The 15,803-nt window shown below is 43.3% G+C and overlaps 1 protein-coding gene across 1 annotated transcript in view; it reads left to right on the top strand.

The window, feature by feature from the left end:
- The window catches only part of LOC141476793 (junction-mediating and -regulatory protein-like), a 221,418-nt gene that overhangs the window by 157,060 nt on the left and 48,555 nt on the right, over positions 1-15,803 (top strand). Inside the window, exons 3-4 of the mRNA XM_074165595.1 lie at positions 4,824-4,974; positions 7,982-8,151. Coding sequence (XP_074021696.1) covers positions 4,824-4,974; positions 7,982-8,151 — 321 coding nt within the window. The remainder of the gene's footprint in view (positions 1-4,823; positions 4,975-7,981; positions 8,152-15,803) is intronic.

The raw sequence follows: 15,803 nt of genomic DNA, 5'->3' as shown, positions 1-15,803 counted from the left end.
TGCCCAGGGAAGTTGTGGATGCCCCATCCCTGGAAGTGTTCAAGGCCAGGCTGGATGGGGCTTTGAGCAACCTGCTCTAGTGAGAGGTGTCCCTGCCCATGGCAGGGGGGTTGGAACTAGATGATCTTTAAGGTCCTTTCCAACTCTAGCCATTCTATGATTCTATGATTCTATATAGTGTACAAGACGGGACATCCACAGAGTTGGGGAATGAAATATTGACAGATTACATGATAAATTTACAAAAACAGCTCCGAGGGGTAGAAAAACTGGTTCTGGGAACAAGAGCTCGTGGGCTGGATGGACCAGTACACGAGATCGAACCTGGGGATTATGTATATGTCAAGTCTTTTACAGATTCACCACTGAAGCCAAAGTGGGAAGGTCCCTTCCAGGTACTGCTGACCACTCACACAGCCATAAAGATTAAGGAACAAGCCACTTGGATCCATTGGACTCGCGTCAAGAGGGCTCCAGAACCCCAATGGACATCAACGCAGGCCGGACCCCTGAAACTTCGCCTCCAATGAAAAGATGGACATTAATGACATTAATAGTCATCAACGTGCCAGGACTTTGTATTTCAGGGGGAGGGACATGGGATGTGAATACATATTCACGAAATCTGGAAACATTGGCAAGGGCTACTAATCTGTCAGACTGTTGGGTACGTACTACCCTACCCAAAGGAGAAATGAAATTGCCTCTATATGGGGTGGCAGCAAGCGATTGGAACTGTGCCAACGGAACCTGGCCCAAATTTTGGGCAAGAGGGGGAAATGAGTTGAACAGGTATTGTGAGTACGATGATAATATCTACCCCTTAGGACCCAGATTTGATTTACAAGTGTTGAAAGAAGAGCTTGTTGTGTTAATTAGCAGTAACAATTGTACCTGGGAACACGGGGAATATAGACGCAGGGGGCCGGTGAATAGGACAATAGCCTGGGGATGGAGCAAGTTCATAGCTAAAACTCAGATTTTGCATCAGACTGCGCAAGATGACACCACATTCGAGTTTTCAGACCTTTGGGAAAAGTTAACCTCGTGGTTACCTAACCTGGCTTGGCTTAAACAACTGTTTATCCTTCTAGTAGCAATACTTGTGTTAGGAATCTTAGTGTGTGCATTAACTAGATGTCTTATGTGTTGTACCAGGGGGGCCAAAGACGAATACATTCAATGGAAGAAGCATCAGCTCCGTGAACGAGTGGAGTCAGGGAAGTATTGTAGAAATCAGATGGAGAAGGAAAGTGTGTTATAGGCAATTGTAAAAGAATTTACAAAGGTGAAAGAAAAGGGGGGACTTGATTCGGAGAATGAATGGTTAAAGGTCGTTAGTGTAGATTTAGTACAGCTTGGCAAAGAACAGAGCTCGGAGCCCAGGAGCCCAGCATTCCAAGATAAGGAGCTGGCCTTGTGTATAAGATAGCAGGAACAGCCTGCATGCTAAGGAGGAACCCAATTGTCTGGGTAAAGTGTCCATCTGGTCGGGACCAGTTTTGCGGTTTGGGGTCCAGCCAGCCCAGCATTCTAAGCCAAAGGTGAAAGTACACGGTGAAGAAGACTATGAGCCTTCCTCCAGAAGACCCTGGCCCACGACCACCAGGTGACAGTACGCATGCGGCAAGGGGAGGAGACTTATGATAATGAGTTCCTAGAAATAATTAGAATAGTAACGCCTTTTCTTAGAATTAATTATAATAACCCAGCTCACATTAATGAATATGTATGCTTTTTATCATAAATAGACACTTGTTTTACGAGCCAGTGTGCAAGTTAGGAGGAGAAATCCCCCTTGCACCTGGCGCCACAATAAACATACCTGCTTTATAACTCTATTCGAGTTGTAGGGTTTGTTTCCGTGCGTCAGCCTGTTGTATGCATGTTCCCTTTGAAACAATGAGAACCTGCTCCTTCGTTCATCATTTCATGGCTTTGGAGTTAGGAAGTTGTGCGCCTTATCCAAGCTGCAGAATGCGGAGGCCAAAGTGTCTCTTTGTATTGTCCTTACATATCATGACCATTAGATGTGCTTTGGTCTTTTGCTTGTACTACAAGACACTTCAGTAAGAATCCTCATCCATTCATGTTCATGGTCAATAATTCTAAGAGTTTGACTGTCTTGCTAGATAACAAGCTGTATAGGTATAGGCTATAAGACTGCTAAGCATCAGGGCAGGTCAGCTCAAGCAGCACTAGGGAAATGCTTCTGTCCTGTTTTTCTTTCTGGGTCTCTGTTCAGGCTTTTGTTAAGCATTCCACTATTGCTGCAGCCTCAAGGCATGATGTTGGTCTGTTCTTGTTCATACAACTACTTGGGGACCTCCTTCCAGACAGTCATTTGTGGAGTATGCTGCTTGGTGTCTTTTAAATATGAATGTGTATATGAACAGATGCATAAAGGGAAGGTACTCATCAGTAACTGCACCACCTTGAACTGGTCAATCCTCATAAATGTTTACAGCTCCATCTTCCTTGTTTCCCCAGTTTCTAAAGCTTTGCAGGACCATGATCATCTGCTTAAGGTCACACATAAATATGCATACTTGTATGGGTATTGCTAAAGCAAAGGCTTCTTGGGTTTTCTGTGCCTTGCCATATGAATACCCTCAGTATGAATGACTGGATGACATACTTGGGATTGCAGTTAATGAAAAGGTGCTTCCCTTTTTTGTTACTTGTAAATGCTTGCTCTAGGGAACAAAGTTACAATTGTATTGAGCCTTCATAAATCTCTCTAGCTTGCACTGTGTGTGAATAATGTTTTGGCAGGCAAAACTTTATGAAGAAATGTTACTTTGAGGCTTCTTATTCTTTTAGAAATTATGGCTAACAAGAATGTTACAGTACTCAGTGATCCCATGTCAATTCCAGTATCAAATTACCTCATCTTTACCAAGCAATAAAAAAGGAAGACTTTTAACTGTATTGTTTTTATCCTACTTCTCAAAGGAACTTGCTGTTTCAGAGTTCTGCGTAAATAGAAAGCATTAACTTCACCAGTCATCATTCACTGGTATATACATACAGTTTGATGTTTATTTGGAAATTCTTGTCTTTCCATTCATAAGCATTCCCTGTGGAAATCACAGTATGAATGTACTTCACAAAATTACATGTTACAACCTATCTAGTAAAATTATTATTCACTTATCATTTGTTCAGGGTTTGGTTTTTTTTTTTACTTTTGTTTTTGCCTTTTGCCTTTCTAAGGGTTTTGGAAATATATAAGAAGTAGGTTAAAATATTTTATTAAACTACTTTAAACATTTTTCAAGAAATGAACAATTACATAGAAGGCATCCATATATTTTTACTTTTAAAAATCCTCCCTCAGAGAGATGGGCTAAGTGGATATGCAGAGGTAGATCCTGAACAGTCACTTAAAAACCTACTATTTGTAGTTTAACTATAGAGTGGAATGGTTGTTTGAAACCAGATTGAAGCTTTGTGAAATAAAGATGAATATTTAAGGTATTAGAACTTCAGGTTAAAATATCTGGTGACATAGAAGATTATGAGTGCTTTTGGATTTGGGGGTTTCTGTTTATACTAGTGAGGTGTTGTCTTAACTGATGTAAATGGTGTTGCAGGAGCAGGCTTCAATATTTAATTATTAGATATATAATCTTTTGTCTGCAGACTACTTAATACCTTAACTTTTTAAAAGTGTGTAAAAAATATTTTTCAGTTTTGGCAAAGCTATTTTTTTTAATTAATTATTACAAGAAACTCCAAATCTTTTACTGGCTTCAGATAGTTGTCTCTTCAAAATAAAATTGCTTTGGTCTTAGCAATGAAAAGATATTTGAACTCCCAGTCACTAGGAAAATATGTTTTAAAAAGTCATCTATAACAGGAAAACTACTAAAATATTGATGACTACTTCCCACTACCCCAGCACATCTCCCTGCTTCTAGCTTTGTTCTGACTAAAGAGCATTCATTTACTTCAGAATGGAATCATAGAATATCTCAAGTTGGAAGGGACCCCTAAGGATCATTGAGTCCAACTCCCTGCTCCATATGACTAAGAGCATCATCCAGGTGCTCTTTGAACTCTGACAGGCTTGGTGCTGTGACCACTTCCCTGGGGAGCCTGTTCCAGTGATTGACCACCCTCTCAGTGAAGAACTTTTTCCTAATGTCCAATCTGAACTTCCCCTGATGCAGCTTCATTCCATTTCCACGTGTCCTATTGCTGGTCACCAGAGACAGATCAGCACCTCCCCCTCTGCTGCCCTTCTTGAGGAAATTGTAGACTGCGATGAGGCCACCCCTCAGCCTTCTCTTCTCCAAGCTGAACAAGCCAAGTGACCTCAGCTGCTCCTCATGTCTTGCTCTCGAGGCCTTCCATCATCTTGATTGCCCTCCTCTGGACACACTCTAGTAGTTTGATGTCCTTCTTATATTGAGGCACCCAAAACTGCACACAGTACTCAAGGTGGGGCTGCACCAGTGCAGTGTGGAGGGGGACAATCACCTCCTAGGTGATTATTTCAGGCTGGAAGAAAGCCTGGATGAAGCATGCTTGTTATCTGAAGATAATAAGATATTTATCAGAAAGATACTGGCAGATCAAACTTACATTTGAGTTTGTTGTGGTTCCATTAAGAATAGTGATGAAACTGTGGATGTACCTTTCAACAGAAAGGGGCACTTCAGAAGAGTGTTTTCTGTTGAATGGAAGCCATGGCAATTTGCTGGTAGTTTTCTCTCCTTTATGTTTTTCTTTCTTTCTTAGCAACCCTGAAACTGCTTGCTGTTGGCAAAATAGCAACGATTAATTGTGTTGTTGATTATGGACTGATTTATTTTCAGATCTCAGTAGAGAATGACTACCTAGGCCCCAGAAGAATTGAGAGTCTACAAAAAGAAGATGCTGATTGGCAGAGAAAAGCCCATGTGGCTGTGCTTTCTATTCAAGATCTTACAGTTAAATATTTTGAAATAACAGCTAAAGCACAGAAAGGTAGCTATTTTCTACTATCCTATACTCAAGTAACAAATCTTTAAAAGTTTATTTAATGTTTACTATGTTCTGTGTTGTACTGTGTGCTTGATTTATTTTTTTATCAGTCCTTTGTGAGGAAAATGCAGTCATTATTCTCATTTGTTTTTTCTTCTGTGTCTATTCAAATTTTTCACAAATAAGCCTTTTCAGAACATTGTCAGAAGCAGGCAGAATAGAAATTTTTAAATATAGTTTCACAACCACTTTCTCAATGTGATTGTATTAGCTGCACTGTACATTTGCAAAGGATTTAGGGAGCATAGAGTCCCTGATGGATTCTGTCTTCTATACTGGATATGACAGACCACCATAGTAAGTTTTATTACCTTTCAATGAATTTCCTTTTCCTGTCTCCCCTGCCTTTCAGTAATTTTTTTCATAGCTCTAAATACTAATCAACAGCTCGGTTTAACTACTCAGTGAAAGCTGCTCTGTTGTTCAGAAATCTTCATGGATATAACCTTGGCATTTCTATACCTAAAGAATGCGGCAATTTTACTAAAGTGTTGGTGCAGTCAAACCAGGTCATATAACTTGCATATTCATCTATGCTCTCATCCTTGTACCATTTTAACCTAAATAATCAATTTATTAGGGCAAACAAACCTGAGGATGTGGTTTCATGTCACCTCTTTTAGTTTGACTGTGGGCTACCACTGCTAGTTTGTCCCACTCTTTTCCCTGCCTTGAGTGCAGGTTCCTGTTTGTTTCTTTGCCTTGGTGATAGCGATTGTGCAACCAGATAAATGAGCTGTATCTGATCTTTATGGTCCCTTCCAACTCTAAAAATTCAGTGAAATTCAGTGAAATACCTGGGAGAAAATCTTTTTTTGATGGTGTCCTGGTTTGAGGTGAAACAGAACCAACTTTCTGTTCAGTAATTATACATCCTAGCTCGGCCTCCTCTAACTCTCTGAAATTAACAGTATATTGTGGAGAAAACTGCTCGTTCTCAGAATGATAAGCCCAATGTTTGTGCTCCATGCCAAGGAATGGTATGCAGGGAGGCCCTTGCTTATACTTATTGCCATAACAACCAAGGTCAGCCAATTTCGTTATTTGCCCCCTTAGAGGGTCGGAAACGGAAAAAACGTAGAGGGGTCACATCGGTGGGGAGGAGTGGACAGGACAGGTGACCCAAACCTGACCAACTGGGGTATTCCATCCCATCTGCCCCATGCTCAGTATAAAAGATGAGGGATCAAAGGGTCAGCCCCTTCCTGCGATGGCCGATGTCCAGAGAGGACTCTGTCTGTTCATCTGCCTTTGATCCCGATCCGTGTGTTCCCGACTCCAGAGCTGGAATCCAGTTCCCATCCGTCGCTGAGTCCAGTCTGGGACTTCCCCAGTGCCTGCTGGTGACGTGACTGTCATCCTGGGAGCTTGATACGGTTTTGTATATATTGTATCTATTTCATTATTTTCTTCTTTATTTTTATTTTAATATTAATTCTTCATTAAAGTAGTTTAGTTCATTCTAAACTTCTAAATCTCTTTATCTCTTCCTCTCCTCTCTTTGGAGGGGGGGAAGGGCCATCTGTCATTCTGATTGGCCAATCTGGCCAAAACCACAACAGATGGGTAGGTTTCCTGTCATCTCCCTGCATGACTACTAGATCTGTTTCAAGAGAAGTAGTCACTGCAAAATTATTCCTTTCAGTGATGACCCAAGTCAAGGATAACATGAAACTCCACCTTATTTTGAAAAAATGACTAAACCAGTTCAAGCATGTTGGAATGAATTTAATCGGAGCAAATTCTAAATGTATTTAATCAATCTGGTTCTTTTTTTAGTATGACAAAGGCAAGTAAAATACCCCATTAGTTGATAGAGAATGTTTATTTACTTAGTTTTTGTTTTGTTTACATGCTGTTTTTATGTACAGCAGTCAAGATTGTGGAGAAAAACACTGGGAAATGAAATGCCTAGAGACTGTTGAGAACTGTAGACCTTTGGCGTACAGATTGCTTGCCTTTTTTGTTATGTTTTGGGGTTTTTTGGCTTCCTGATGATCACAGGGTGGTCTTACATGCCAAAATATTAACAGATGACAGGGGAAAAACACATGAGAACAAAAAGGTATTTTTTATTACCTAACAGCAGCATGTAATATCTTCTAGCATCTAGGGACTGAATGCTACCCCTTTTGGTTCTGTGACTCTTGTGGCTTTTGCTTTGCAAAGCTAAGTGTACAGTATTATGTGATTGTTCTGTACATTAAAAATGGCAAAAGTCTAATGTGTATCAGCCTAGATGATGTCTGGGGCTCAAGAAGAGAGTCTGAATAAAGTAAGGGATTGCTGCTACTCTGAACGCTTACTGAAAAGATTCTCATTCATCTCTGCATATTAAGGGCAGATTGTACTTTGTTTAGTTAATTTATTTAATTTTGTAAAGCAACCTACATTTTGAGGTAAAAAAAAAAGTTCTTATTTAAATTTAATTCAGTATTCTTACAGAATCACACTTGAGGTCAAGCTGAAATTTTTGTTTTAAATTGTAATTCTTATTTCACTCTGCAAATTTGTGTTAAACTTATGACTGCACTCTAAAAGTTATCAATGTAAACTGGAGACTTTAGTAGCTGATAATTGGGGCTTTCAGAAGTAGGGAAAAAATGGGATGAAGTTTAAGACCCCATGGTAATATTAACCAGATATTTTTATTAAGTCAAGAGTTCTGAATGTGTGGTTCAAGTATTGTGTATTCAGAATGGTTCCTCTGTGGGTAACAAAAATTGGAATTATAATGACTAAATGATAAACAAATAGCTAATCACATATTTACACAAATCCTAAGAATACTTCCATCTTGGCTATGAAGGTTAATGCTCCGTAGAATGACTACTCTCTGCTAAGAGAACTTTGGTTTTGGATATAAATGTGTGCGTAGTCTCTACAGTAGAATCACTAGTGATCTGAAGAGTAGACTGATAAGCTGTCTGCTTTTTCTTCCCTTCTCTAGCTGTGTATGATCGAATGCGAGCAGACCAGAAAAAATTTGGTAAGGCAGCATGGGCAGCAGCAGTGGAACGTATGGAAAAGCTTCAGTATGCAGTTTCTAAGGAGACTTTACAGTTGATGCATGCTAAAGAAATCTGTTTGGAGCAGAAGAAACATGCACTGAAGGAGGAGGTAATTTTTCATACCAATAAATAGAAAAATAAAACACGCAGAAAAAAACAAACCTTGAAGAATGTTGATGTACTTGGAGGGGGGGGACCCCAACAAAACCCAACAGACTTGAAAGTCATTATTTTTCAGCTTGTAATAATAAATGTCTGTATTTTTAACTTTTACCACATTCTACCGTGTTAGGCAAATGGAGTTGCAGTGTAGGTGTGGTGGGTTTTGTGCCACTTATTTATATTTTCTGTTCACCTTTTCTTGGTTATTCAACCAGGAAGACAGTTTTTAATGTTAATGTTTACAGCTATCCACTGAGATGAATAAAATGAAGAGAAGGAATAGGAACAGAAATCTGCTGCTATGCAATCTTCACACTTAAGCTCTCAGAGGCATGATCGCCTTTCTGGAGTAGTTTTGACATTCCAGATGGAAGGTATCTGAACATTAGTACATATACAGATGACTAGCCTGTTGTACTGCCGTCTCTTTGTCTCTGCTTACCCAAATTATTAAGGCAGTCTTTCAGAGGGGGTTGTGCTAGCTACAGCTTTCCTGAGGAAAGAGTACATGCATTAAATTGTGTTTAAATGTCTCAGCAGAAAAAACCCCCACATTTATTGGATTTTATGACACCTCCTCAAAACCAGATTGCTATCATATGGATATTCCATGCTAAGAGCTTTCTGTCATATTAATGTTAATTTACATTTTATCCAATCAGTTGCTTGTGTTTTAAAGTACTTTTCAAATCTTTCAACAAAATTTGACTAAACTGGTGGTTCTGTTATGAAAAGGTTATCCAGAGAACTCAAGACTTCAGCACTGTATAGATTGGTAGGTTTCCAAGCCTGATAGACTATGTGCCTATTTGAGGAGCTTCTGTAGAAGACATCTTGATCTGCAAAGAAGAGAGAGCACATGAAGACCCAGAGCACAAAAATAAAAATTCTGCCTCATTTCAATGCTTTTACATATTTAGAAAGCCAAGAGTTGTCTGGAAACCTGAGTTTATCAGGCTGCTGCCATCCTTGGCTAAGAGTTGATGAGATAATCCAACAATACCAATTGGAAATATTATATTTAATATGTTCAGATGTTTAGGGCAGCCATGCATTGTCTTTTCTGTAGCACACCTTATTTTTCTCCCAGTGGAGTCCTTCCATGAATTTTTGTTGAATGAGATCTCAGTCTGGTAAATGAATGTAAAGGCATTAGGGGTTGGCTAGAAAAAGGAGAGATTGGTTGCAGTATATTGAGAGGATGGAGGGCTCTGAACTGAGAGTTTGGGGCTTTCTGGGAATGAGGAACATCTGATAGGCATGCATGAGCATGGTGCTTTGGGTTAGTGTGTTACAAGGTATAGACAGCTGTTGTGGTTTAGCCTCAGACAGCAACAAAGAACCATGCACTAGCTCTCTTGTCCCCTCCCACCGTGAGGGGAGAATCAGAAGAAAAAGGCAAAACTTGTCGGTTGGGACAAAGGCAGTTTAACAGAACAGCAAAGGGAACAAGAAACAACAACAATAACAGGGATGTCCCCCATACAATTCTTGTGGAAAAACTGGCTTCACACGGCCTGGATGAGCATACGATCTGCTGGATCAAGGACTGGCTGACTGGAAGGTCCCAAAGAGTGGTGCTCAATGGATTTAAATCCAGCTGGCAGCCGGTCACAAGTGGTGTGCCTCAGGGCTCAGTGTTAGGACCATTTCTGTTTAATGTCTTTATTGATGATCTCGACAAGGACATAGGGTGTATCATCAGCAAGTTCGCAGATGACACCAAGTTAAGCAGGAGTGTTGATTCCCAGGAGGATAGGGAAGCTCTACAGAGAGACCTAGATAGATTGGATCATTGGGCCAACATCAATGGTATGAGTTTCAACAAGGGCAAGTGCCAGGTTCTGCGCTTGGGCCACAATAACCCCAAGCAGCGCTACAGGCTTGGGGAAGTGTGGCTGGAAAGCTGCCTGGAAGAAAGAGACCTGGGGGTCCTAATTGACAAGCGGCTGAATATGAGCCGGCAGTGTGCCCAGGTGGCCAAGAAAGCCAATGGCATCCTGGCTTGTATTAGAAACAGCGTGACTAGCAGAAGTAGGGAGGTGATTGTGCCCCTGTACTCAGCACTGGTGAGGCCACACCTCGAGTATTGTGTCCAGTTTTGGGCACCTCAATCCAAGAGAGAGATCGAGGTGCTGGAGCGAGTGCAGAGGAGGGCAACGAAGCTGGTGAAGGGCCTGGAAAACAAATCCTATGAAGAGCGGTTGAAGGAGCTGGGACTGTTTAGTATGAGGAAGAGGAGGCTGAGGGGAGACCTCATCACTCTCTACAACTACTTGAAAGGACACTGTAGAGAGGTTGGTGCTGGTCTCTTCGCACAGGTAATTAATGACAGAACAAGAGGGAACGGCTTCAAGCTCCAACAGGGTAGGTTTAGACTGAACATTAGGAAAGAATGTTTCACAGAAAGAGTGGTCGGGCATTGGAATAGGCTGCCCAGGGAGGTGGTTGAGTCACCATCCCTGGATGTGTTTAAGAGACGTTTAGATGTGGTGTTGGGGGATATGATATAGGGGAGAACTTTGTAGAGTAGGGTAGATGGTTGGACTTGATGATCCCAAGGGTCTCTTCCAACCTGGACGATTCTATGATTCTATGATAGAGGAATATACAAAAACAATTACTGTACCACCCAGTCACCAACCAGATCCTGACCAGACCTAGGAGGCCCAGCCCACTCCCAAGCAGTGACTTCCTGCCCCGGCCAGCTCCTGGCTATAGACCATGGCTCACCTGGTGTGGAATACCTGTGTCCCTGCCAGATCCCGGGGAGAATTAACCCTATCCCTGCCGGAACCAAGACAACAGCTCTGGATCAAAACATGGTTGATGGGGAGATATCAGGACCAACCTTTCAAGAAGGCATGAATAGCTATTTCTGGAAAATTAATCTTCTTCTGTAAGAAATGGACAGTGACTGGTAAAGATGCAACAATATATTTTTCAGAAAAGTATGTTTCACCTTGGCAGCTTTCCTATTCTTTTTTAAATTTTTCTTTCTGTGACAGCTTTTTGGAAAGGCTAAATAAGAAACTAAAATCTGAAATCTTTGAAGATTTATTTAAACATATCTGAATTATTAATTTTAATAACAGATTAAGAATGCTTTTGCTTTCTTCGCTTTCAGTGTTCAAATTGGCAAACTAAAATTGGCAGTAAAAATGATAATTTTATTTTTCTCTTCAACCTTACAATAAATATTTGTGTAATATTCTCCAGTTCAATAAAAAGTTCAAAAAGACTTTGAAATAAAAAAAAAATTAAGTGGTCATTGTGTTTAAAGAAAATAAAAAGCAGAAGGTTTTAAGGAATTCAAGTGAAGTAATGGAGTACATTGTATAGACAAAACTTGTAGTTGTAGTTAGGCTTTTAATAATGCAGTGAGAAATTATTAGAAAATTACTCATTGAAAATGCTAACCTACTTTTGATATAGTTCAAAATCTCATGTAAGTGTTGAGTTTTTTGAAATAACTGTCCTGGGTCCGGCAGGGATTGGGTTGATTCCCCCCAGGATCCAGCAGGGACATAGGTATTCCATCCCATGGGAGCCATGCCCAGGGGGTAGCCGGAGCTAGCCGGGGAAGGGGAGGGAGAGGAAGTCACCACGGGGGAGCAGAGCGGGCTGGGGCGTCCTGGGTCCAGTCAGCAAGCGGTGGTATCGTAATCGTGGTTGTATGTTCCTCTCTCAGTGTTATTGTTGTTTCTGTTTCCTTTCCTGTTCTGTTCATAGATTCATAGATTGGTCCAGGCCGGAAGGGACCTCCAAAGGTCATCTAGTCCAACCTCCCCGCAGTCAGCAGGGACACCCCCAACTAGACCAGGTTGCCCAGGGCCTCGTCGAGCTTCACCTTGAATATCTCAAGGGAAGGGGCCTCAACCACCTCCCTGGGCAACCTGTTCCAGTGTTCCACCACCCTCATGGTAAAGAACTTTTTCCTAATATCCAATCTAAATCTCCCCTTCTCCAACTTAAAACCATTGCCCCTCGTCCTGTCACTGCAGGCCTTTGTAAACAGACCCTCCCCAGCCTTCCTGTAGGCCCCCCTCAGGTACTGGAAGGCCGCTATGAGGTCTCCCCGGAGCCTCCTTTTCTCCAAGCTGAACAACCCCAGCTCCCTCAGTCTGTCCTCATAGGAGAGGTGCTCCAGCCCCCTGATCATTTTGGTGGCCCTCCTCTGGACCCGCTCCATCAGGTCCATGTCCTTTCTATATTGAGGGCTCCAGACCTGCACACAGTACTCCAGGTGAGGTCTCACCAGAGCAAAGTGGCAGAATCTCTGGATCTGCTGGCAACACTTCTTTTGATGCAGCCCAGGATGTGATTGGCCTTTTGGGCTGCGAGAGCACATTGCCTGCTCATGTCCAGCTTCTCGTCCATCAGCACCCCCAAGTCCCTTTCCTCAGGGCTGCTTTCTAATACCTCATCCCCCAGTCTGTATTTATACTGAGGATTGTTTCTTCCCAGGTGCAGAATCCTGCACTTGCTTTTGTTGAACCTCATGAGGTTCATCTGGGCCCACCTCTCCAGCCTGTCCAGGTCCCTCTGAATGACATCCCATCCCTCTGGTGTATCGACAACACCACACAGCTTGGTGTCATCTGCAAACTTGCTGATGGTGCTCTCAATCCCTCTGTCTATGTCTTTGATAAAAATGTTAAACAGTACTGGTCCCAGGACGGACCCTTGAGGGACACCACTAGTCACTGTTCTCCATCTGGACTTAAAGCCATTGAGTACCACCCTCTGGGTGCGACCATTCAGCCAATTCCTTATCCACCGAACCGTCCACCCATCAAATCCATATCCCTCCAATTTGGCAAGCAGGATGTTGTGAGGAACTGTGTCAAAGGCCTTACAGAAGTCCAGATAGATCACATCCATAGGTCGCCCCTTGTCTACTGACCTAGTCACTTCATCATAGAAGGCCACTAGGTTAGTCAGGCAGGACTTGCCCCTAGTAAAGCCATGTTGGCTGTCCTGAATCATCCCCCTGTCCTCCATGTGCCCAAGCATGGCGTCCAGAAGGATCTGTTAAACTGCCTTTGTCCCAACCCACGAGTTTTGCCTTTTTCTTCCCATTCTCCCCTCACAGCCGTGGTGGCGGTGGGGGGTCTGGTCCGAGAGAGCGGCTGCCACCTGGTTCTTTGTTGCCGTCTGAGGCCAAACCACGACAGTCCTTTTTGGCGCCCAACGTGGGGCGCTCGGAGGGTTGAGATAACGACAGATCTGACCAGAGCGTGTTAAAACAAATTTGTTATCTGCATTTATTGTATTATTTGCTGGGCACAATGTTGCTTCGTTTGTTCTCATGGCTGTGTCATGTAAATTCTTACATGCTCTATGTACTCCCCGTGATGCTGTTTATCACCTCTGGGAGAGGGATCAGGATTATGATTTTGCTGTCCTGTGTGATATCAACTTACGATATGATAGCATCACTGTTCAGACGGTTATGTTGGGGCGTTTATTTGGCACTGCTGTCCTGCCCATACCTCGGGGAATTTATTAATAATCACACTGAGTCTATGGGGGAAGCAGGGGGGGATACTTTCCCCAGCTCTTTCACCTCCCTTTTCTATTTTGCACCAGGTATGCCAGTTTTTGAGAATTTTGAATACTCTTGGGACATGCAAACCAGCTTGGTCCTATTGCTAGGTCTCCTGAATGTGTTTCAGTTTTTGTTTAGGGTTAAGCAGCTTTTTAAGACTCCCACCCAGAGATCTGCCCCAAGGCTGGAGAGTCATGGGTGGCATGGCATGTGGGAGAACATGGGCAGGTATCTAGGGAGTTTTTCACCTCCAATGGTCTGGGACTTCACCCCTGAACAATTACAGGACCCTGATAAAGTGATAGAATATTTGTAAGGAAAATGCTGTGGCTATTCCAGAGAGGCACAACTCACTGCGCTGTGCTGGGCCCTGGACAGTATCTACCAAGCATTGCTCAATGTTGTGCAGCATCCTCAGGAGGAAGAGATGGAAACCAGGGTGACAGGCAGTGTGGCTACTGCCACCCCTGTGACAGGCACTGCGGCTACTCCAACCCCTGCAGCAGACAATGTGGTTACTCCAACCCTGGTGACAAGCATTGCAACTGAACCAGAAATCCAACCCGTGCCTGCATCAGTTGACCCTATCCAGAAGAAGAAATACACCAAGAAATCAGTTAGCTCAGTGAAGGATGATGATGATCCAGGGTCATCACGAGAAGAAGAGGAAGAGGCAGAACCGGAGATAATCACTCGATCCCTGTCCCTGAGCGAGCTGCGGGACATGCGAAAAGATTTCAGCTGACTTCTGGGCGAGCACATTGTCACCTGGCTGCTCCGGTGCTGTGATAACAGAGCCAGTAGCTTGGAATTGGAGGGTAGGGAAGCCAGGCAGCTGGGATCTCTGTCTAGAGAAGGGGGCATTGACAAGGCGATTGGGAAAAAGACACAAGCCCTCAGCCTCTGGAGGCGACTCCTGTCAGGCATGAGGGAAAGGTATCCCTTCAGTGAAGATGATGTATGTCATCCGAGCAAGTGGACCACCATGGAAAGAGGTATCCAGTTCCTGAGAGAATTAGCCATGCGGGAGATGATTTATTATGACCTGGACAATGCACAGTTACCCACAGATCCTGATGAGGTCCAATGCACAAGGTCCATGTGGCGGAAGTTTGTACGGAGCGCCCCATCGTCATATGCCAACTCACTGGCAGTGATGGAATGGAAAGGCGAAGAGGGACCAACGGTGGATGAGGTGGCTGCCTGACTTTGGCAATATGAAGAAAGTCTCTCTTCTCCCCTCGTCTCAGCTGTGGAGAAACTGTCCCGGAAGGTCCAGCAACTTGAAGAGAATATGTCCTCCCCACCTGTACGAGCCAGTATCTCAGCTGTTAGGAGCAGATGTTTCTCCACTCAAGAGAGAGAATACAGGGGGTACACACCACGAGGCACCCTGTGGTTCTGCCTTTGTGACCATGGAGAGGACATGAGGAAGTGGGATGGACAACCTACTTCCATCCTATGGGCACGGATACAGGAGTTGCAAGGAAGAACAACCACAAAAGGGGATCTCTCCAGGAGAAGTGCCGCCCCAGTTTCCGGTGCGCAGTTCCCCAGACAGAGGAGAAGGCCTAATCTTACTTCCAATCCTCTTGAAGGAACATCCAAGTCATTTCTGCAGGAGCTGCATAAAGGATACTATGACCAGGATTAGAGGGGCCCTGCCTCCAGCCAGGTGGGGGAAAGGGTCAACCGGATTTATTGGACAGTGTGGATTTGATGGCCTGGCACATCAGACCCACAGGAGTATAAGGCTCTAGTGGACACAGGCGCACAGTGTACCCTAATACCATCAAGCTATAGAGGGACAGAACCCATTTGTATTTCTGGAGTGACAGGGGGATCTTGAGAGTTGACTGTACTGGAAGCTGAAGTGAGCCTAACTGGGAATGAGTGGCAAAAGCATCCCATTGTGACTGGTCCAGACGCTCCATGCATCCTTGGTATAGATTATCTCAGGAGAGGGTATTTTAAGGACCCAAAAGGGTACCGGTGGGCTTTTGGCATAGCTGCCTTGGAGGCGGAAGAAGTTAAACAGTTGTCTACCT

This window comes from Numenius arquata, chromosome W (genome assembly GCF_964106895.1).
Source record: "Numenius arquata chromosome W, bNumArq3.hap1.1, whole genome shotgun sequence".
Lineage (NCBI taxonomy): Eukaryota > Metazoa > Chordata > Aves > Charadriiformes > Scolopacidae > Numenius > Numenius arquata.
This window is presented reverse-complemented; position numbering and strand designations above follow the sequence as displayed.